This window comes from Sorex araneus, chromosome 5 (genome assembly GCF_027595985.1).
Source record: "Sorex araneus isolate mSorAra2 chromosome 5, mSorAra2.pri, whole genome shotgun sequence".
NCBI classification, from domain to species: Eukaryota; Metazoa; Chordata; class Mammalia; order Eulipotyphla; family Soricidae; genus Sorex; species Sorex araneus.
Window position 1 is genome coordinate 177,402,436 of NC_073306.1, and position 25,374 is coordinate 177,427,809.

Sequence of the window (25,374 nt, forward strand, 5' to 3'; positions counted from 1 at the left end):
GTAGCACTGTCGTCACCTTGTTCAACAATTTGCTCAAGCGGACACCAGTAACATCTCCATTGTGAGACTTGTTACTGTTTCTAGCATATCAAATAAGCCACGAGGAGCTTGCCAGGCTCTGCCATGCGGGCGGGATACTCTCAGTAGCTTGCCGGGCTCTCCGAGAGAAATGGAGGAGTCGAACCCTTCCTCCTTCCCTCGTGCAAGGCAAACTACCCTACCCTCTGTGGTATCGCTCCAGTCCAAATCCACATTAATTAGGTCATGTCATAACGATGATATTTAACAAGTTTATCAGACTTCAATGCCTAATCTCTTACGAATGTACAAACTTTTGCCTTCTAACATAAACATGCATCAAATGGGGAGAGAGGAAAATTAAGCAATCTTAACCCAACATGACTAGGGCTTATATTTAATGTACCTTCATTTCCTTAGTTTCTATACATATTATATCCTCATTCACATGCCACTGACCTATGTTAACCTATGACTTAAAATAAGCTGCTAATCAGAACCAAAATTCACATGATTGATTGCATCTTTGTATTATTAACCTCACAAGTATGGCAATCATAATTGTTGATACACCAAGCAATACTGAAACTGTCTATCTAAAACCACAGTCTTCTTATGTACTTCTCATTTACTAATCTTAGGCATAATAATGAAAGCTCTAATTTGTATCAACTAAGTTATAAAACCAGCAGGGGAGTCAACTTTGAGTTTTTAACTCACTAATGCCTCAAGAGAGTTTCTAATAGGGTATGACGTCTTCCTGACCCTTCGTATTTAAACCCAGATCATATATATACATATATATGCATCAAATGCTAAGAATATTACCTGGCACTCACACTCAAAACATGTCATATGTTATTTTAATTTGTGAATGGAATTACTTTATAATGTGCAATACAGAGCCTCTGCAACTAATTTTAATAATCTGCATAAAATAACAATGGTTTCATACAATCTCAGCATAAAAAATCATTTTAAACTTACACTAATAAAACTTTTGAGAAAGATTTTTGTAGTTGTTTTTGTTCCTATTACTCACACCTAGTGGCTATTTCAGAGACTTAAATTTAGCATTAGGGTTTAGTGCTGTATTCTCTACATACAACAGAAGATTTTTGTTCCTATCATTGCGCATTCACCAATTCACCAACAGTGTGAATCAAATCACTGAAGCAATGTACTTTACTATAGTAAATCCAAGTTCATAAGGATAGTTGTAAACTTTAGGTGTCAGTGAATTTCAGGTTCAGCACAGCAATTGTACACATATATAAATCAACATTGTTTTTGAGGATGATAAATCAAAAGAGTCCTGGCACTGCAGAACCCTAAAGTCATAAAGATTCTAAAAAATCTATTAAATGCTTCTGAGTATCCCCAATAACTAGTTTTTCAAAGCATAGGTATGTCGTTATGTGTTTTGAGGTATATGAGTACAGAATTTACGTGCATAATCACTGAAAAAAAATAAAACCTAGAGATGGTGCCATACGCTGAGCAAATATAATGATCAAACTGGAAAGACATAAGCTCTTTTCTTCATCCATTTAATACCACACTCGATGGCAATTAAAGTCACAGAGGTTTGTGATGTCAGGCTACCACTTCAAAACCGATCGACTCTTAAAGATCTGCATTTAGGGTTATGGTTTCACAGCCAAAACCACAAAGTTCTTTATTCCCAGAATCTGGGAAATAAGGCTTTGAAGGAATATCAAATTATTTTTTTTTTACAAAAAGCATAACAATTTACTTTGTAAAAGCACTAAGCATGTCAGAAAACAGAACAACTTTACTGAATTATATGTCCTGAAATACTATAAGCTATATCACTCAGAAGTGTGCATTATCTGTCACGACTGAAGACGAATAACACCCTATGAAATGAGTGCTTCTTGCAAAGCATGGTAGTCATTAAATTGACAAATATCTCTGACTGTTCAGAATAAGTGGCAGTTACATGCTCCTGCCTCCTTGAAGTCAAACATGTCTATGTGGTTTTCTCTGAGCAAAATAACTGATCAGAAGTGACCTCATGTCACATCTAGGCAGAGCTTAAAGTGACAGCAAGCTCCTGAGCACATGTCTTTGCCCTGCCACGATGACCAGCAATGTGTTAGATGGAGGGAGTCCATCAGCCTGAAATTTGTAAGTGAGGAGGAGGTCCAGGAAAACCCAACCTCCACAGAGCCAGGCAACTTCAGCAGGGTCTGAGATAAATGAGAATGAAATAAAACTTGATGGTTTTATGCCTGGAGCCATTGCTGCTGCATAAGTCAGTTAACTCAGGCTGAAGGACTTAGTAAACAAATGTAGGTCTCTGACCCTGTAAGACTAAGAAGCTACTTAGAGCAGTGGTATGTAAAAGCCTCTCTTTGAGGTTATTGAAGAAAATTGCATCAAGGCTCATCCAATAACAGATCAATCTACACTATGTATTCATTTTTCAGTTTCATTTTTTCGGTGGATGCAAAAATAAGCACAGGGAGGAAAGTCACGGGTTCAAGTGGAAGAAATATTAAGCAGGTGAGGTAATTGACCTGCATGTAACCTACTTGATTTATATCCCAGAAATGCCAGAAGTGATCCCTGAGAACCAGGAGTAAGCCCTGATACCAAGGGGTGAAGCCCCAAGCCCTGGATCCACAGAAAATATTTGAAAGCACCTCTTCAAGTCTGTCTGCATGGCAGATACTCTAACCACTGAGCCATCTCAGAGCACCCCAGGTCATTTTATTTTTCTTCTGTTCATAGGACCCATGAGCATTTAGGTAGCCTGATTTGGGTTTCTGAATGTATATTAAATAGACGAGAGATTATTCTCCACAAAGTAGAAATAAAGGCCCTTGAAGAATGTTGAGAAAAGTAATTGCATGATAAAGTTGAATTTATAAAATAGAACATTAACAATATAGTCAACAGGATAGGATTATAGAGTAAATTTTTTTGCAGCAGCACCAGTACATATGCAATAGCACCCTAAATACTGGTGGGAGAGGTGACCTGACTGAGGTGACATGGAACAAATGAATCTCCTTGAATATAGTGACGTGCCCGATCACAAAGACAAGCATTACTATGCTTCAACTTTTGGCATCAGTTCCAGTACTAGGGACCAGTTTTCCAAAGTAAGCAATAATGTTCCACTTTATTGATCTGGAACTGCTGGAAGAATCTAGGAAGGCAAGTGGTGGACAGTTTTGTCTGTTAGCTATAAGGCAGATTTCCAGTGAGATACTAAGTGACTTTAGAAAACTTGATTTTCTAATTGATTGAGTTGAGGTTCTCTGGTTTACAATGCTGTTCATTATGGTTTCTCATGCATATAATTCCAATACCACCTCGATCACTAAGATACCCGCTTCCCTGCCTCAATTACCCTGACTTCTTTTCCCTTTTAACCCTCATCTCCCACACCCCACTCAGCCACTCAGGTATATGGACTTGTTCTCCAGTCGCATTGCGTCAGTGACTTTTAATTTTTTACTGCAATGAAGTGAGATCAAATAAGTTTAGGAACCTCAGCACAGGACTTTGGGACTGGATTCACCAGATCTACCTTAAAAAAAATAATAACTTTTTCTTTAAGGATACATCGGTGCATTGGTAACACACAACACTCATCTCCAAAGTACAGTCTGTCACTTTTATAAGAAGACAAACCACACATTTGTATTGGAAAGTCCTGATTTCAAAATGTTCTTAATAATTAACTTTCTGAAAATAAAATCAGATCAATCAATTGTGTTAAGATCTGCATATTAGAGGGTGGCAGAATTTGAATTTAATTATAAACTAGAAATCCATAAAGAGAATGTGAAAAAAATATTTCTAGGTGGACTTTTAACTCTTTGAATTGGACAAAAATGAACATCATTAACCATTTAAGAGAACCGCAGACTGAAAAGCAGTTTGAGGTGGTAAAATTATGAGTTTATGTTTCAGAAGTTGAATTTGAAACTATTAAAGGAGACTACTGGACTCATGTTTTCTCCTATTCAACAAGTATTACAACAACCATTGACTTTCCGAAAGCTTTACCCATAACACAAGGCATATAACAATAGAAACAGAATCAGAATAACTTTGCTAGTAGAGAAATAAGATTCCAACAGGAGGAATATACAATTATAAACAGTAATGTTATGCATATATAATGATGGGTGATTGACTTTTTTCAATAGAGACATGTGAAACTTTTTTCAAAAGAAACATGTGAAAGAGGGGGTGACATTCATGTATAAGGTGACTTAGAATTTAAAAAAACGAAAATAAAAAAAATTAAAAAGGAAAAGGATAACTCAAAATTAATAAAACTGAAAATGTAAAACTGAAACAAAGAAAAATATGTTACCAAGAGGAGCAGCAGTGTGTGTAAAAGCTCATGAATGAAAAAAAAAAGATAAAAGGAAAAAGGTCAAGTGCATTATGATTTAAAAAAAAATCTGAAATGGGGCAATGCAATGAATGTAGACCACTTTATGTAAGATAGTAATCGTAAATAGTGATAGACAAGGCCAGAGGCTATCGATAGTATTTTAAATAGCTTTACTTCATCCTGAAAGTAGAAGGGGATAGATCAAGAAAGGAAATTATGTGGGCAATAATAAGCAAAACTATATCAGAAAACATCAGGACATAGATAATCTATACATAGATTCATATTTGAAAGGCTGAGATTGTTCGATGGAAATCATTAAAGTGAAATAAATGTGAGTTAAAAGTACAGAATTGCAAGGAGTATGTTTTTAGGAGAAAAAGAAGATAGGAAAGAGAAGAATGAGAATACAGAGATCAATATGATAGGAAAAAGAAGTGAGTTTCAAGAGGAGATAGACAGTGGTGCCAGGGTGTAAACATCAGGAGACGGAGAAGCAAAAGAAATGTCAGCATTTTTATCACACACGTAAAGAGTGGAGAACAATGTTTACAAACCAGCAACAGTAAACTAATAGGGTACTTTTTATCTCTACCACACCACCACACTGATGCCGATCATTTCCTATTCGAACTTTATATTTTATATCAGCTTTAAGACACTTTTAGCTTCAATTTTTATGGTATAGAAAGTGTTAGTACAAATTTCTAGGTTGATACAAACTTCTAATTATTAGGAGTTAAAAGACCAAAACCAGCTTTTATTCTCTTCAGCTGGCCAGAACTCAGAGGTTTCACAGCATTACTCTGCCAGCCTGCATTTAGACCCACAGTCTCCCTCCCGTTTCTCTCCAATAAAGAAAAATTGGGTTTAGAATTCTGTTCCAAGGAATTTATTTTCTGCACTACTTGCTTTGAAAAAAAGCTACAAAAAGACAAGAATTTTTCAGATGGAAAGGGCACTGCAGGTCAACAAGTTCAGTCCCTCTTTTTATATTTTGGAAACTAAGGCACAGAAGCAATTGACTTATCCAAGGTCATAGAGATTTTATGAAAAGAAAGCAGTTTTTCATGTAAAAATTATCAGCCTTCTTATACAATGCTTAGCTATCACAACCTCTCCTGATCAAAGTAAAGACCACCTTTTCTCTTAATTCTTTAGCGCTCATATGCTATTATTTACTGAAGAACTAATATTCTTTCAGGCTCAAATCTTTCTGCTGTCAGATACTCTAATGTTTATAACATTTCTGAAAATAAAAACAATTTTTATTCATTTCAAAATATAATCTTGAAGCATCTTTAAGTATAACTTGAAAAAGTTAAAAAGGAGCTGTTTCCAGTGAGAATATACATGTTGTAAAATTTTATTTATTCAAATACTGTGCACATAATTAAATTTATTTTCTCCTTAATTTTATTTCTTCAAATAATTATTTGTACTAGTTTAGTTCACAGCCTTCATTTCAATATTTGTGTGCCACTTGTAATGTGCCACATTCCACACATTTTTATGAAGCAGAGTTCAAATAACTTCATGATGTTATCAAATTAGTTTAATTTTCCATATATATAAGCAATGCATATGTACACATTCTTATTGAAGTGTGATGGGATTCAAGTATACTGATAACTGCATACAAAAATTATGCTGAACTTTATGCAGCATACCAACAGAAATTAATAGACAATTTAATAGTTATTGACAATTTTGTAAAAGTATAAAAGAACAAAATGTATCTGTGATTATGCTTTTTTAAATAAGGTAATTAGTCTCTACACCCAAGGATAGTGGAGATAAGGACCAGGATTGTTCCACGGCTTGGAAGCCGGCCTCACATGCTGGGGGGAAAGGTAGCTCAGATAGAGGAGAAGGGACAACCAATTAAAGGATTGTTGGAGGACCCACTCGGGATGGGAGATGTGTGCTGAAAGTAGACTATAGACCGAACATGATGGCCACTTAATACCTGCACTGCAGACCACAATACCCCAAAGGAGAGAGAGTAAAAGGGAATGCACCTGCTACAGAGGCAGGGGTAGAGGAGGGGATAAGGATGAAGGGATACTGGAAATATTGGTGGTGGAGAATGGGCACTGGTAGAGGGATGGGTATTTGATCATTGTATGACTGAAACATAAACATGAAATTTTGTAAGTGTGTAACTGTACCTCACAGTGATTCATTAAAAAATTAAAAAATAAAAAATAAAACAATTAAGTACACCATGATGAACCATCAGAAAGATTAATGATAAATTAATAATACTGAGAAGAATCTGTAACAGAGTAGTGATAATAACAATATTAAGAACCTAAACAACTCCCCATTATTGCACTGTATTATCTCTGAGGCCCCACGAGGTTTGAACAACATAGTAGGCTTAGCTGAGCACTTCGTTCTAAAATGTGATATTGACAATTCCAGAGCACCTTATTGAAATGCATTAGCTTGAGCTCTAGAGAAACTTAGTGAATTAAAATCTGCTTTTAACATCTCATCAACCAGATCATCACTGGCAAATTAAAGTTTTAAACACTGTACTTTTGATATATCTTTGAAACACAGGTTGTTTTCTCATTTTACAGAGTAGGAAGTTAAAAAAAAAAAGGATACGAAGTAACTTTCTTTCAAGATTAGCAAATGTGGCAGGCAAGAGCAGCCTACTGAATATAGAGGACACCTTCCTTAGTCACTAATATAACCTCAATTTTATTTAGAGCAGAGATGCAGCCAACACACACACACATACACATACACACACAAAACACATTTATTTACTAGGTGGAACTAGGTACAGGAGAAATATGGCCATCTGTCGGACGTGCTAGGAAAGCTTAGATTTCTGCTGAAATGGATTAATGAAACTCGTGACATCCTGATGTAATCATGGAAAGACACAACAGAAAAACACAAATGTTTTTCCAGGGTCATAGGTATGAGAACAGATGTCCACACTGGGAAAGAGAAGCTGGGGAAAACGTCTGAATTCCTTACACCATGGACTCAGTCAGGCTGGGCAACTGCTCCCAGGGCCCCTGAGCATACTTTACAGGGTGGAGGCCTGGGTCTAATCCCCGGCACTGTATGGTCTCCTGAGCACCCATGAGCCAGAAGCAACTCCTAAGTGCTACTAGGGTGTTGGACTCCCTGAGAAAAAGTCTTCTTAAAAAAAGAACTCTGTTATTAGAAATTGCCTAGACTTCTTGTTTGGGCAAAAAGAATGATCCGCAATGAGGTTCACTGTATCACTGTGACTGTCACTGTCATCCCGTTGTTTGTCGATTTACTCGAGCAGGCACCAGTAACGTCTCTATTACACTCAGCCCTGAGATTTTAGCAGCCTCTCCTTACTCGTCTTTCCCAACAATTGAAGGCTCTTTCAGGGTCAGGGGAATAAGACTTTTCATACTGTTTTTGGCATATTGAATATGCCGCAATGCAGTTTATCATCATCCCATTGGCCGTCGAATTTCTCGAGCAGTCTCAGTAATGTCTCCATTCATCCAAGCCCTGAGATTTTAGAAGCTTCTCTCTATTTGTCCTACCAATGATGCCATACTGGAGGCTCTTTCAGGGTCAGGGGAATGAGACCCACCTTGTTACTAGTTTTGGCATATTAATACACCATGGGGACCTTGCGAGGCTCTCCCAGTAGTTTCCTGCCCACATGGGAGAGCAATGAGGTTACTGGAGGTAAATTGGTAATGGCTGCTATTAGAATAAATTTCACTGTTTTATCCAGTGCTAGGGATAAGGTTTTCTTATTTTCCAATTAACATTAAATCTAATCCATTGAAAACCTATTTAGGATTATTGCATACTCTTCTGAAGTCTTCGGACAGAAGTACATTGAGCACTTTCCGCAGGGGTAGAATAACTCACAGAAATAGCAGAACATAAAACCATTTCCAAAAACAAACTATTTGATAGAGAGATGTGTGTTCTCCACCGCACTGACTTTCATCCCCTTTCCTTACACAAGTACCTGCCCCCGTTCTCTATCTGTGGATAGATTTGACTTAATTTCTCAAATGTTACCAGGTGGCAAGAGAAAAATGAGACTGCAACTGCTACTGCAACTGGCCACAAATGGGATGGCCTGAGAGGGAGATGTCTGTGTTAGGAGCTGTCAGCCAAAATGACAAAGACTAGATTGGTGTGGCAACAACTGAAAGGAAGTGTCAAAGTGGACATCACCCTGAGAGGCTGAAGAGCAACTACGCACAAGCATCTTCCTCCGGAGTAATTGTATCCCCTGAGAATTTTCAGCATCCCTCTGTTTTACAGATAATAAAAATCCTAAATGTCACCCCATGCTAAATCAATCAGTCATTCCATCAGTTTGGGGGCAGCCAAATATACTCACTAACACTGTTCAGATTATTTGGGAAACAGACAAACAAACGAGTCTAAAGAAATTTATTCTGCTGAAGCACTACTGTCCTTATTTCTTCACTTACCTGCTTCTCTCCTTTAAGAATTCATACACTTATTGGAATGTATTTGGTGTACAAGTCAGTTTTTGATATTTCATCTATTTTAAATGCTGATATACTTTAATATAATCACAGTTAATCAAATGAGTCTATAAATAGAATTCTTGCTAGTTCTCTTTGATCCTGGAATTCTGTAATCAATTTTCAAGGGAAAGGCAACTCAAACTGATAAAAGGATATGCAGTTTTAATTTTCAGTTATCAAGGCACTTTAATGTTCTCTTAGCAATGCTCTAATGAGAATGAGTGCTTTTAAAATGGTTTTACATTACTCCATCTCTCTTATAAGGCTTTTACCTCCTAAATTCACACCATTTACTCTAAAAGGTTTGAGTTTATCTTTCTCTACCATCTATTAGACAATTCTTTTGCTCTTCCACAAAGCACAATCACCAGTTTCTCATTATTTTTCCTTGATGATCCTGTCCCAAACTGTAGATAACTAATTAAGTCTACCTTCCCTTTTATCCAGTCTGAATGCAGCCTAGCTATTCCATTTCCTTTTAATTAAGACTTCCTCTTTCTTGGCATCCAAATTTTAATCTCTCTTGTAAATCTGGCTGACATTTTAGTCCACCATTCTTTTTCATGAGAAATTGGAAAGTCCCTTTATACAATCATGACCGTACAAATGAAGTTATTCTATTTTCCCTAATTCTCCTACCATGAACATTGATCTAATTAATATGTAAAGGCTTCTAAATTTTTCATACAATTTAAAGCCTCTAGAGCTTCCACCCCAAGCATCGGAGTAATCATGCAACATATTTTGCTTCAAAGGCTAAAATCTGATTAGGAATAAACCAAAAGTTTCTCAATTCTTTCTAAAATTCTCCTATGACATTTGTCTCCCTCCTCCAAACACTCCTCCAATTAATGCTTGTGGTTCTCTATACAGGAACTCTTGTAGATCATACACCATTCTAAAAGCACTCGTTACTTTTACATTCTTAATGGAACTTAATGCTCCCTGAGTAGTTACCAATATGCTTAAGCACCACAAAAAACATAATTGAACTAATACATTGGGAATGCTATTTGAATATATTTATACTTTTTTATCCTGTCTTGATTCTTCTTAAACTTTGTGATTAAAAAAAAATCTTGTCTACTCATAGATAATTCAACTGTAGTATATATCACAGTCCTGGAATATTATCAGGATTATTAAGTTTTATTAATCATATCCACAATGTAGTTCCAAATAACCATATTTTTTGAAATATGTATTTCCCATCAGAAGAAATACTACTCATTTTATATTTTAATAATCTACCTAAAATATCTACTTATAATGAGATACTTAAGGAAAATCTATTCAATATAAATTTTATCATTTTTATGCTACATTCTCTTCGATATTTTACTCAATATGGATATTATAACTCTTACCCTGACTGCATATGTACTACAAAATATTTTTTCCTTTCTGAGAGATAAAATAGCTCTGTAAAGAAACCATCTGGTAATTACTTAATATACTGGTATCTTACTTAATATAGTAAAGATAAATAAGTATCTAAAATACTAAGATAGGGCTGGAGTGATAGTACAGTGGGTGAGGCGTTTGCCTTGCACGCAGCCGACCTGGGTTCGATCCCTGGCATCCCATATGGTCCCCCAAGCACCGCCAGGAGTAATTCCTGAGTGCAGAGCCAGGAGTAAGCTCTGAGCATCACTGCGTGTGACACAAAAAGCAAGAAAATAAAATACTAAGATAGCACGAAATCAAAAAATAGTATGACATGAATTTTATTTTTAAAAAATGCTATTTAGAGCAGAAACCAACAAAGCCCAGTCCTTAGAATAGCTGAACAAATGAATTACCCTTATAGTCACAGAACTTCTCTAATTCCATTAGTGTGACCCCATTAAAAATTTTTGTCTTCCCTTTATTTAAGTAGCATGTTCTTACAACATGTGTTGCATTATTTCAAATTGTTTTGAGAATCATAGTATATATTCTTATTCCTATCTTCTGTTCCAGGAAATTCCTATCCTAGAGACCAATGCAACATCTTGTTAATCTTTATGTGCCACAGAGAATGTGGCAACATCCTAAGTCTTCAATACCCACAGAAGAGAACACCAGAACAATTTCATTGGACTTTTACTACCGTAACACAATGGAAAGTATTGAATTTCTTACAAACCAAGCAGTTCACTTGGCCACTCTACACTACCAATATATATTTCTACAATGTGATTGAGCTGTAGTAATAAAAAAATGAACACTGAAACAAATGGATCAATCATGCCTATGTTCCAACTTATCTAAAATGTACCAAGAGGGGATACAGTTAAAACATTGATTGCACCTGAGCTGAAATGCTAGTGAAAGGACAATAGAGAATGAAGCATGCCTGGCAGTGTAAAATGTTTTGCCTGCAAGTGCAAAACCAGGTAGCTCAAAATTATGACTGAGAGTAATGGCTTTCTCATAGCTGTTGTGAAAGAAAAAAACTACTAAGAACCCAAACGTTTTTTGTGTTATTTCATTAAAGCCTGTGCTGTGTTTTCTGGGTCATATATTTCTGTAATGCCACCTGAATTCTTCTGGAGAAATGTTTACTCTGGAAGAAAGTGTTGCTACCCAATCGCAGATATACCACTGCTCCCATAGACTCAGTCTGCCTTTTCTATAATGGAATCACACTGGCAATATCTAGTTAAAACAAGAATATAAGAAAAAGCTCAGCAAAACTATATCACTGTGTTTCCAAAAGAACCTCTCCAGGAGTGTTATTCCCTGCCTGCAGGTAGGCAAGCAAGACACATTTAGTGAGGGTGAAACACCAACAGTGTTGCCTCAAATATTACTAAGACAGCCAAGGTTTTTAACCTCCTCATGTTGTTTGCTGGTTTGACATAGCAAGAACTGTGATGAAGCTCATGCTATTTGCTCTTCCAGCAGGAGAAGTAGGACTGGCCATAGAAAATAACTGAAAGAGCTGTTTTATTTTTATCTTCCTTATTCATTTTGGTATTTAAACATACAAATGACCAATGCCAAGTCATTTGGCATGTCCTATTAATTTGAAATTATTTTGTCACAGACAATCAAATACAGACAGCAGACAGGGGGAAGTTACAGTTGTCTGAAGTCAAATGCTACAAAAATGTTGGAAACTTTGGACATGAGCTTCAAAAATTGTTACAATACCACAAAAAGTAAAATAACACTTGGCTCTTACTATTGGTTACCGTTCCCCGACCAGTTCTCTCCTGCTGGAATGGAAATAGCATGGTCACAGTGCTTAAACTCATCTCAAAAGTCATATCCTGGGTTCGAAGCATCCTCAGTAGCACCTGACTTTGTACAGCGGTAACTTTCTGTTTTCTGTATTTGACTGTCTCCCAGATAATGATGTACTTGTACATCATTTATATGTTTACTGGGAACTACTTACATAACAAGTGAAATCATCCGATTTAATTTTTTGGCTTTTGGGGTCCTACCCAGCGCTGTTCAGGGGTTACCCCTGACTCTGCACTCAGGAATCACTCCCGGTGGTGAATGGGGGACTATATGGGATGCCGGGGATCGAACCCGGGTTGGCCGAATGCAAGGCAAATGCCCTACCTGCTGTGCTATTGCTTCGATGCCCTCTCCACCCCACCCCACCCCACCCCTGCCCAAACACATTTATCTTTTTTCTCTACTGTGCTTTCTGTGGCCCTTAGACTAACTCTCCTAGGTGGGGAAAATATGGAGGTAGGAGGAGGCTGAGCAGAGAGAAGAGCGATAAATTCTTATGCATTATCTTATCCTACTTTCGTCATTTTAGGAAACCACAGAAGTTGGGGTTGAAAGATAAAGATAAACAGAACTAAGCTACTTAATGCCTCTTCAAAAATATTCATCCTAACCAAAGGAATGAATGAGGCACCAGGATTTACAATATTGTTAATACAATGTTGTCTGCTTAGAATGTTCCAACACCAACACAGTCCAGCAGAATATCCAATTGCCTCCACCACTGCCCACACATATATAGCCCGCATCCTCTAACTGCCCTGACTTGTGGTAAGCTTATTTCTGACAACCATTCCTCAGGTTCTGTTGCTTATGGATATAGGGTACATCTGTACTCTCTCTCTTTTATCCCGCATATGAGAAGGGTCTTTCTGTTGTCCCAAACCTAGAGACTAAAACTTCTAAACATCTTTCTTCTCATTCTACATCCATGCCTCCTTTGCCTTCCAATTGTGTGCAGGGATTTCAGGACACCTTCTCCTTCTAGTAAGAGGCTCTATAGTATCAAGTATATGTTTTGTAGGTGTAAAATCCAAAGCTTTGCTGTTCAGGTATTTGCTACATGCCAGGTTGGGTTGATTTCAGTGCTATTATCATCATTGCCATACATATTGGAGATTGTTTATTCTGTTAATATAACTTTGCTTTCATGGGAACACTTATGAAAATGAACCGGTAATACCAAATGAGTATACATGACAAGAATTATAAGGAGTAATATTTATGTCATATTTTTTTTCTGAGGAGCCAAGTAGTTCATTTCACCATCATACGCTACCAATATAGACTTTCAGAGAACTTGTTTAGATAGAAAGATGCAGCTAGAAAACAGGCTAACTGTGATGTAGATGCATGTACTTCCTTTAAATTTGGATTGCATGTGCTGAAAACTTAGCTCTTTTTTGAAGCCATGGATATCCTAAATTAAAACCATTGGGTGATGCCCTGTATCACATTCTTAGCAGAAGCAGCAGGACCAATAGCTCACCGGTATTACAAGTATGTTCTCAATTCCTACCCTGCTTGCCAGACATTGCCCAATAGAAAAACTTAAATACAAAAATTAAGTGTCCAACAAATCATCAAGCTGCATTATTCCTATACTCATTTGAAAAACAAAGATACTGAAGCAAGAAGAGGCAGAGTAATTTGGTGATAGCTTTACAATGAATCTATGGTGATAACAAAATTCAAACCCAAAGGCACTGACATCCTGAGGAAATGATCTTAAACATTATTTTATGAAGTAATGAGATAACATTTTAACGTCAGATTCGCTCACCAATTCTGGGACAAATCACATTGTTTAGTACTGATTAGTGCCTAATAAAAATCCTTTATTTTATGTTTATAAATTTGAGAGCAAAAAATTTACAGAAACATATCATTATACAGCTACCCAAAGCCTCCTAGTAAATAAATATTCAACAGTAAATTTATAAACTGACCCTGAAATCCTACCTCTAAGTTATGATATACTTTTCATGGCTTTAAGCATAAAGCTTCCTCAAGGTCTCAGAGGATAAAACAGGAGCACTAAAGAAAATAAAGTGTCTAAGCAACCTACTTGAAACGGCTTTTAGAAAAGCAGTTAAGCATGGGACTCAATTTAGATTTTCCAGATTGAATCTATAATTTAGATACCAACCCTTGTCATTTCCAATAGTTGTCACTGTTGAACATTGTGGATGTTAACTCTCATAAATATATGTAGCCTGTCTGCACAATCATTTTTCCAATGGCCCCAGAAAATTTCTCCAAAAGAAAAAAAGTTGATATTTTTTTTCACTTCAGATTGGAAGACTCTTGAAAAACAAAAATAAATAAATAAACACATAAATAAGTTCATTTGTGAGAACTTGAGTTCTTAGCTCCAAAGACTAAAGTGAAAACAAAAAGGAAATGATTTGGATATAGGCTCTAGATCATCTGGACATATGATCCTATAGATGATAATAAGACAAAAGCTATCTCAAGTCTTCAAGGAAATAAGGGAGTAAGCCTACAAAAAGTATAATATCTACTGATATTTTCTTATTTACAAAGTCTTCTACCTCATAACACAAACTTTTCTGTGAAAAACTACCTTGGGTGGAATACAACAATACTCACCCTCTTTCCTCTAAGGATAAATTTTTTTTGTAGCATTTTCAGCAGTTTTTCAATAACAAACAATACAGAGTATATTATTTTGGTTCTCTTTGGGGCAGGGATTCAGATTCGGGATGGAAAGACCAAAAATATGGTGGTTTGAAAGTGTAATGGTGGTGGAATTGGTGTTTGAATACTAAATAATGAAGTATTGTGAACTACTTCATAAGATAAAAAAATTATTTAAAAAAATTATTCTTTGCTATTCCAAATAATAAGAAATATTAGTTGTAGTGTTTTATCAGTTGTATTATGCTTTCTAAACACTTTAACTTACTTAAGTTATACCATTTCCAGGAGATCTAAAGAAAGTAAGTAGAATCTCAACTCATATCTGAGATGAGTAACTTGAGGCACAGATGTAATTTACGAACCACACTAAATTATAGTTATTCATAATCATAACTAACATAAGTCAGAAATCTGAGTAATTTGAGTAATTTCCAGTTCACCATTAAATCATAAAATATGCCCATTTTAATAATAATGAAAGACAAATGTGTTAATTAAATGATAATTGTTGTATTTTTCAGTTATTTTCAGCATGTGTAAAGCTCTACAGTTGATTATTTTCATACAGCACACTAAATAAAAAAACAACTTAAAAGTTATTCAAGTAATATTTTAATGGAGTGCTTACTATCTACCAGGCTGGGATAGATATGCAGGAAACTAAACACCAAAAAAGACAAAATCCTGAGAACTCATGACATTATTTCAAAAGATAGAAAATAAACAAATGGCAAAATGGAAACACATAAGTAAATTATCCTCCATCTTAAAAAATAATTCATGCTACAGAGCAAAAAGAAAAAGTGAAACTAGATAAGGGGATTACAATTGCAAAAAGTTGGACAGAATTAGAGTATTTACTTATTAGATCAAGGTAGACCTCCTAGAAAAGGTGACATAATAGAAATCTACAGAAGAGGGAACAGCCAGAGGAAGAGGTACCAGGGGAATTTTGGTGGATTCAAGAATAGAAAGGAAGTCAATGTGACCAGAGGAGTTAGCAGGAAAAAGAGTAGTACGAGGTGTTGACAAAGAAAGATCAGAGAGACAAATCATAAAAAACCTTTGAGGCAATCACTAGAAATCTGAATTTTATTCTGAATGAAGTAGAAACCATTACATGGTTTACACAATTGAGGGTAGGACCTTACTAATATTTTGAAGAGGATCCATTATTACTAAAATTGTTAACTTTATCAATTATATGACCTTTGTCATATACATGAATCCCAATTCACCCTTTCTTTCAGTATACTTGCTATTATTCTCACTTCCCACAAAAAATACCAAGGTTAAGAACGTCTAAATAATATATGTAATGTAAGATGTAGTAAGTGGTAGATATAGGTGAACAAAATACTTTTTTTTTTTTTTTTGCTTTTTGGGTCACACTTGGTGATGCACAGGGATCACTCCTGGCTCTGCACTCAGGAATTAACCCTGGTGGTGCTCAGGGGACCATATGGGATGCTGGGAATTGAACCCGGGTCGGCTGTGTGCAAGGCAAACACCCTACCTGCTGTGCTATTACTCCAGCCCCCAAAATACATTTTCTAACTCACAGTCCAAAACAGTTTTTTTCTTATGTACCCACTTATATTAAGGTTCCTTGGAATTAACAATCTAAATTATCAGTAGGGATGTTCAGTTTAATATAGTAAAGTGAACTCAAATTCATTTTCCTTTTATATTAATTTCTGGGACATAATGATGCAAATAATGTCCCTAAACTTTACATCTGATATAATATATGAACAGTAAGCTCAGAATTTTGGAAACAAGAGGAAGTAGAATAATAATCTAAATTTATACCATATATTTAGGAAGTTTCTCAATGTATTTCAGCCATTTTTAGTCACCACATCAAATTCTTTGCTTATCCCATTATATCTTATAGTTATCAAAAACACATGAATGGAATTAGCAATTCCATTTTTATAGATTGTATACACGAACCCTCAGAGTCTAAATCTTGGAAAAGCAAAGGACCTTTCTGTCTAAAACACCAAAACTGGAATTTTACCTACATTTCCAGTCTACAGGTCAATTCCCTTTACTAAATCACACTACTTTTTCTTCAACATGATGCTAGACTTACCATTCAATATTCCTAAGGTTGGACAGCTATAAGTAGCCCATTTTTCAGACTATTAATTGATTGTGTAAAAGTTAATGAAACAATATGTAAGGGTACAATATGTAAATCAATACTTAGGTTCTAACAGCACAGGGATTTACAATACTCTAGCTTCAGTGAGAGGACAATCTTGTTAAGGTAACAAGAAATACATTAAAAGATAATAAGTAATCTAAGAGCACATATAATGGGTAACAAATGAGATATAGAATCACCAACTGCTAAAGAAATTCAGTTGAATGTGGGTACTTCAATTAAGAAAGATATTTACTAAGGAAGGTTAGTGCTGTCGTAGTCTTTTTATAGGAAATGAAGGGTTTACATCAGCAGGAAGTTTGAAGAAAAATAATTTCCAAAGAGAGGAGATAAAGGAAAGCAAAGGCCAATGGAGCAGATGCAAATGACTGTTTAAAAGAAAATGAATACATACCTGAAGTGCAAGGTGGATAGGCAGCTCTGTAAAAAATAATGCCAGACACAGATTGTAAAAACCCTCGATTGTGAAATTAGGGCCAAGGGTCAAGAGAAGAAATTCATGTCTTTTAAACTGCATGTGAAATATGTTGTGTGTACATATTCTGCTTATAGAATCCTCTAACGAACTTGGAGAGTAGAAAGGTCTGTATATTATGTTAAATTTAAATAAGAGGAAATAGATTATTAGGATGGGGCATGTCTTCTATAAGTGCATGAAGAAGAAATTCTAAATAGATCTCTTAACATCCATGTGCTATATTCTTTTCATTATCTCTCATGCTGTTTTCTAATCAAGAAAATAAGAAGTTGCTAAAAAATTTCATTAAGAGAAGAAAGTGACATAAGGAACTATTGTAAGACTAAAAGAAATGGAATCTGAGAGAGATCAGTAAATGTCCACTTTTAGAGAAAAAATTACACCAGAACACTGAATAAAAAGAGCTGCATTATATTTTGTATTAACCCCAATACTAGGATGACAAGGATCTATTTCTGAGTACTGATAAGAGATGTAGGATGGAAAAGAAACGCAAAGAGATAAAAGTTAATACCATATCCTGCAACAGGTAGAGCCACCTACCCTCCTATGCATCCATGGTCAAAATATTTCTCTGAAAAACTCAGAGAAAAACTCATAGCCTAATTTGAATATTAGGACTTAGAGCAGCATATAGTTTGTTTAAAAATAATAAGATCAATAGCTCAGAAAACTGCGTCAGTGCAATCCACTTCTTAAACTATCATTACAAACTACGATGTCTTATACTAAGTATATTTGGCTTCTATAAATTGTTCCATACTTTATTGTTATACATGCTTACACAGGAATTGCATATATTCATGCTCATTTGCTATATTAATTGCCAAGGCAAGATAATTTTCATTTGAGTTGACCTTTTATAAAACTAACTGCATACTAAACAACAGAATTATCTTTGATGTGATGATGTGATGATTCTTCCCAGGAATCTTTTTCCCAGAGGCAAGGTAACACACAAGATTCAAATAGAAAATAGTAGCAAACACATAGCCTGTAATTTAACAGGCTGAACCTTTTCTGATTTTTTTTCTAAGAACTACCAACCATACAATTGCTAAATATATATAAAAATGATGATTGCCTAATATTTCTTCAATAAAATAAACATCCAGGCATTTAGAATTAACATATTAAGATGCACATACATTCAAGTATCTTAATACTTCCAAATTACTAATCTCATAATATCTTTAATAAAACAAATAAAACTTTAATATCTAGAGTTAAACAAATGTCATTTTGATTGTTAAACGTAGCATCACAGTAAGTGTAACATACATATGAAACTATGTATAAGTGTATCTAACATACTCATGTTAGAATTTGTGAGCAACACTATTTTTTGTCTGTTTTGTCTTGAGGTCACACCTGCAGTACTCAAGGCTACTCCTTGCTTTGTGTCCAGGGATCACTCCCGGTGGGGCTCAGGGAACTATACGAGGTGCTGGGGATCAAACTCAGGTGGCCCTGTACAAGCCAAGAGAGCCCTGTGCTGTACTGTCCCTCAAGCCCCTGATAGCAACAATATTTTGACTCAAAATATTTTTATGTTACACACCTACCCTAATTTCACCAAATCCGCTTGGTATCATGTAACTATACTAAAGCATATAATTTTAAAATAAAAAAAAACCTGATACATTTTGAAAGCCTAGTTTTCTTCATTTTAATAAATAAAATTAGACATGATTTTCTGAGCTTAAATTAATGCTCATATTTGAAACCAAAGTGTCAATCAGTAAGTTTCAACTTATAGCTAATATATATCTAAGGGGGTTTTCAAAGTTTCAAGAGTATCATTCCCATGATATATTTCATTAATGTCACAAGTATGTGTAAAGAAATGTCACAGAATCAAACAGTACATTTGTTGAAATACAACCCAAATATTTACTTGTGCTTATTTCTTTGTGCTCATTTCTTCATATTTGTACTTAGGTAAATATAAACATCTATAGAAAGCAAACCACAATAGCATATCTATCAAATAATGTTCTTTAGCATTCTTAAGTTTCAAAAATTTATTCATTACAAGTAAACCAACTAAAAGTTCTATTCATGAAGAAACTCTGGCCTCTACAGAACTTTCTGTAAAAAATAAATCAAATATATTGTGTATATAAAAGGAATCACATCTGTTTATTTTGCATATACTTTTTATTATCTATGACTAAAATACAGGACAATATGCTTACATATAAGTTGTATTAAAAACTGAGTATTAAACTTAACTGGTAATGACATTATTTTGTATGAGATAAAAAAAAAGGGGGGGCAAACCTTTTTTACCTCCCAGTCCTGGTCTAAGCCGATTATCGTAACCATCCAGAAGTCTGTCTAGAATTCTTGTAAAGATGGTAATGTTATTTTTAGCCTCATCTTCTTGGATGTTAGCCAGCACCAACCTAAACAGATAATTTTACAAGCTGATACATATATATGTATATATATACATATGTGTGTTTTACAAGTGCCAACTTGCTCTTCTTCCTTGATTTGAATTTTAAATTTCCTTAAGCTATTAGTGCTAACCATTTTCCTTGTCTTTGACTTTTAAAAATACAAGAATATCCATACAAGGTAGACATGCTGTTGGAAAACCAAATTATAAGAAAGTTTGATGTCAAAACCATTCCTGATTTCTACTAATTATCATTCCATACATTCCATATAGAGTACTCATTCATTTTCTAAATCCCAGTCCTTATAATATACATATATATATATAAAATGATTTCAAATTAGCAATTTCAAGAGCTGTTAGCAAGGTTATATTTTATTTGGGAGGCTAAATTAACCAAAGAAATACCTGAAATTATTCTCCAAATTTAATATTAATTGGAAAATAAGCTGTCTCCCCACAGGCATAAAATTTGTTTTACTTTATCATAAATATCTCTTTTTCTCTCAATGTCTTTTCCTCTTATAAACCAAGATTCTTTCCTTACTTTGAATATACCTCCACCCAATGGCCAAGTGCAATACAAACATCAGGGAAACTCCACTGGCTGCCTTCCAGGAACCACTGTAACCAGGAGGTGAAGTGGGGGAGGGAGAGGAAGGAGCTCAAGACCACCAGCAGCAGTAGCTCCAAGAGAACCTTGGAGGGGAGCCCTTCAAAGCAGCCTCTAAGGAAGTGTAGGGTCTCAGAAAGTGGTATTTGTCTCCTAAAATGCCAAGCTACCCTTTGTGTGTGCAAGCATCAGCATGTGTGTGTGTGTGTGTGTGTGTGTGTGTGTGTGTGTGTGATTAAATCTGTAGAAAGAACAAATGGTTTATAATACCACCAGAAAAGAGATGGAAATCATGATTTTTCTTGATTATTTTTTAGCAGAAAACCAAGAGCTAATTTTGTGACATCCAGCAATTGATGCAGTAGCAACCAGATGTATAAAACAGAGTGTCCATCTACACTGCCATTTTTTCCTCCAGAATGATTCAGAGATTTAAATTACTGGTCACACAAAAGAATCAATTTAATAATAGAAAAAACTACTGCATGTATATTACTAATCAAATATTGATAAAATATTAGTAAGAGGAAACATGGTTGATCACTGAAGATATTTAGTGATCATCAAATGGTCATTGTTCATGCCTTTCAAATAAAAGATAATATCTAATTGCATCCAAGTGTATTGCATGTCAATGACAGAGTCCATTTGCATTTTAAAATACACAGTGACTAAAAATAGCCATAAAACAGAGAAAAAACTGATGGTCAAGGAAAGAAACATGAGCAGAAAAGAATGTTAAGACACTAATATGGAAACAATCATTTAAAATGTATGTTAATATTCACCAGAACTTTCTCTAATACTGCTGCTTGACTGTAAGCTAATTCATGCAGAGATTTTCACTCAAACGTATTTTTTATCACATTAGTCACCCGGGTTCAATATTAAGTCATTAAATAAGGAGATAGTTTCGAATTGAAAACAAGAATTTATAAAATGATGTCTTCTCAATTCTCAGAAAGTTTCCTTCGTTAGTCAATGTTTAGATAATAAAGTAAGAGATTAAAAGGAAAATAAATTTTGTATTTTACTTTGAAAAGTCAGATTAAATAAAAGATTCTTATTCTACTAGAAAAAAATAATATTCCACAGCTAAGATGAAGTTAATGAAAGCAATAAAAATGAATTTCATGGTTGTAGAACATAGGGATAGCAAAATTAGTTGCATGTTTAAAATGAGCATCATTTATGGCAGCAGCCAATTTAGGAATAAAATATTACTCAGTCAATAATGTGAAGAGTTGATTAATAAATCAAGCTTTTGTTTTAATTTTTGTGACTGAAGTTGTGTACTACCTCCACCTAGAGGTCTAACACACATCTTTTGGGTTTTCTAGGTTGACTAACAGAATCAAGATCTAAAAAGAAACTGAAAAAAAATTAAGTTCGCACTCATTACGTTAGGATGTGCTCATTTGTGTGGGATAAAGAAAAAGTGTTAGCTTCTTCAGGGAATTTTGGTGTTACTATAAAGGTATGTAACTTAACCACTTCAGTTCTCTGCAAAAATGTCATTCAAAGATTATTCCTTTCTTAGGCGATTTTTTTCTTTCTCTTTTTTTTGAGAATATTCCTGTTCTTCTGTTCACTTTTGTACTTAGTAGCTGAAAGCAAGAAACTAAACTTTTTCTAGTGTGTGCCACTTCCTAATTCAGGTCTCTGAAATAAACTGTATCCCTTAGAAGGAATTCCTCAAAACATCCGCACTTCTAAAAGACACCTCTGCAGTGATAGTATGCAAGACACCTTTACACTAAATTAAGAGAGATAGATGCAAGAAATATCTCACCTGGCTGGATTCCACACCAAGAAAATCAAAAGTAGTAACTGCATTTTGTAGATGCTCAATTTCGTCTTCATAATTTCTTTTTGTAAAGCCATGCAAGGAAAATAAAATACACTTAAAATTGCGTTCAACCCCACCATCCAAAAATTCCAAACAATGTCCTTCTGACTGGGAATCCGAGGCAGAGCTAAGAACATTATTCCAATGGAGTGAATGTAGGGTTTAATGATGGGAGAAGGATTTCCCCCACCCCAACCCCCCACTACTATTCTTTCCACTGCTTGAGAAGCCAAGTATTTGCCTTGCATTAACTGCCCCCAGCCCCACCGTCAGCAGAGTTAAGGGTTCAAACACACACGGAATCACAGCACAGGGGGACCCCGGAAAGACATGTCAGCTGGAGAAGAGGAGGGGCTTGAAAGGATGAAATGAAAAACAGGGGAGGGGAGATGGGTTACTTCATGTCATAATGCCCCCAACCCACCCACGACCACCACCTTTGCAACCCCAGCAGGAAAAGCCAGGAGCAGGCCGCCCACTTTCCGGACGACGATCCTGCTCATCCCCGAGAATTGCAGTCCGCAAGTCTTCACTCTCTCTAAAAGCAAAAGAAATCACAGACTCCCCCTCCCTGATCGGCCTCCGGGGGCCAAAGACCACATCTCCCGGGCAGCCGGGCTGCGATCAAACGCTGAGAAACGACGCGTGTGACCGTCGTTCCGGGGGGACCCAGGACCCCGAAGGCAAGCGGGGAGCGGGAGGCTCGGAGCCCCGCACCCGGCAGGCAGGCAGCGGCGGCCGCACGTTGTGCAAAGTTGGAGAGTCTAACGGAGCCAGGCGACACGGGCAGCGCCGCGCAGCACCCGCGACTTGAACGCAGGCTCCTGGGGCTGAGTCTCGAGACGGTTTCGGAAATGTGCGGGGAAGGGTGGGTGAGCGCGGAGCTGCCTCACTCCCCGCCAGCGAGCTGGGGAGACAGGGGGCGAGCTGAGCCTTCCCCAGGCTGCCAGGGAGCACGGGGGAGTCGAGTGGCGGGGGTGGAGGTGGAGTTGTTGGGGGGTGGGGGGGAGATGAGGTTTAGCCCGGGGGGGGGGGAGGTAAAAGGCAAACGGGAGCAGGTCCCGGGGCCGGGGTGGGGGACCTACACTGGGATGCTCACCTGAAACAGCGAGGCGGAATCGGGAGGGTTCTTCCCTTGGCTCTGATCTTGGGAAGGGAGGAAGTTGGGAGAGGAGAGGGAGAAAAGAAGACAGACAGACAGACAGAGACAGAGACAGAGAGAGAGACAGAGAGAGAGGGAGGGAGGGAGAGCGTTTGCTGCCGCAGCCGAGCGAGCGACGAGCGAGCGGGATGCAAAGAGCTAAGCTGGAGGGGCGCCGGCGAGCGGCGGCGGCGAGGAGTGGCGGGAGGCGAAGGCGTCCGTAGTGGCAGTGAGGGCGGAGGAGGAAGAGGAGGGAGACGCGTTGGTAGCCGCGGGCGGGGTAGGGGAGGTGGGGGGGTGGGCGGGGGAGGACGCCGGGCTGGCGAGGCGCGGAGCGCGCAGGCTTTGGCGGGCACGAGCCTCACGCCTGGAGGAGGAGGAGGAGGAGGAGGAGGAGGAGGAGGAGGAGGAGGAGGAGGAGGAGGAGCCAGGCCCGGGAGGAGGGTGGAAGAGGTTCCCCGGAGCAGGGACCCCCGCCCGGAGCCGCCGCGCCCACTGGACCGCCCCTCTCCAGCCCGGCACCTGCAGCGGCCCCGCACCGGGCCGCAGAGAGCGCCCCCAAGCGGCCGGATTGCCGCCTCCTGCGCCCACGCCGCGCCGGGGGACCCGCCGGGGCTCGACGTTCCTAGAGCGGGGTGACAGGGGGTGACGGGGGTGGGGGGGGCGGGGGTGTGTTTGTGCCGAGTCTGGAGAACGACGCGTCGGCACCTGCCTGAGATCTCCCGGGCCGCGCCCCGCCGCCCGGCCCGCAGCATCTCGAGGCGCCCGAGATACGAGGCTGAGAGCAGAGAAGTAAAGAGAAGGTGCCGCTCCCGCCGCTGGCCCTGGGGGAACCCAGCACGCCGCGACTTAGTCATCAGCGTATATTCACGCACGACCAAGTTCGACGCGTGTCGCGTGAAATCCCACCGCAGGAAGTTTCTCTGCTCTCCCGAGCTCATTTCGGCGCATCTTGCAATCAGGACCCGTTTGCCCTCGAATCTCCGGGGCTTGGTCGCGGGAGCAGGTCAATAAAATCGTTTTGTAGGTGGTACATCTTGGAGAAACCTGCTGCTCACTCCCAGCAGTTTCTTCCCCCCCCCCCCCCAATCTCAGAGGCTCTTTGGACCAGGACATTGAACTTGATCAATACATCGCTAACAAAGTTTACATTCCCCTGGAGCTAAAGGAGCACCCGCTGTAGCAGCGAGCTCTGCAATTCTTTACCCGAAGGTATCCGGGGAATGGGGGCAGTATAGCCAGACTTGAGCCCTTTACAGATTTTTACTGGCTGAGACCTGTTGTAATTCTAGACCCGTGGTATGGTTTGAGCTTTGTGCGTTTGATCTGTCTCCTAATAAAACCGAAGCGTGCAACTTGAATGGGGGTGGGAGGGAGAAGAGAGAGAGAATGGGATGTATTCCTTTTCGTACTGCATATAAAACAGAATGCTCTGTACATACAACTAAAGCAAGGCAGATCCGGCGTGCATATTTCTGCAAGAAGTTGTTATCTATATGAGACGCTTGAAATGGAAATAAAGATAAGCATATTGATATGTGTCTGGCATTTTTGCAGAGTCGACATGTGCCAAATATTTTGATTTCGTTGGTGATGCACCAAAAATCCAGGTCTTTTTCTTGGATGGTGCAGTTTAACAGTAACTGGCATGCCCAAGCTGCAATAAATCTTAGTTTAGCTTTTAAAATTAGGTGAGTAAAACCTTTGCGTTGTAAATATCTCAAGCTGTTCTTTCCTTTTATTTTTAACCTATCAAGCACCACTTTCTAAATGAACATTTAATATGCTACAACCTAAACAAATATTCAGTCTCCTATTTAGCTGACTCTGAACAACGGAGCACCACCCAGCTTTCTCCTTCATCATTAATATTCCCTTCCTGACTTGCCTATTGCAGAG

At 37.7% G+C, this 25,374-nt stretch overlaps 1 protein-coding gene across 2 annotated transcripts in view; it reads right to left on the reverse strand.

Annotated features, from left to right (window-relative positions):
• GABRA2 (gamma-aminobutyric acid type A receptor subunit alpha2) overlaps nucleotides 1–23,661 on the reverse strand; it is a 137,640-nt gene extending 113,979 nt beyond the window's left edge. Inside the window, exons 1-3 of one of the 2 annotated variants that reach the window (XM_055137930.1) lie at nucleotides 23,434–23,661; nucleotides 22,278–22,353; nucleotides 19,761–19,876 (exon numbers count right to left, since the gene is read on the reverse strand). In XM_055137930.1, the coding sequence (XP_054993905.1) occupies nucleotides 19,761–19,876; nucleotides 22,278–22,348 (187 nt within the window). In that variant the 5' untranslated portion in view covers nucleotides 22,349–22,353; nucleotides 23,434–23,661. Of the gene's footprint in view, nucleotides 1–19,751; nucleotides 19,877–22,277; nucleotides 22,354–22,771; nucleotides 23,252–23,433 lie in introns of those variants that run through there. The other variant, XM_055137929.1, reaches the window with a different exon arrangement.
• Nucleotides 23,662–25,374: the final 1,713 nt, after the last annotated feature.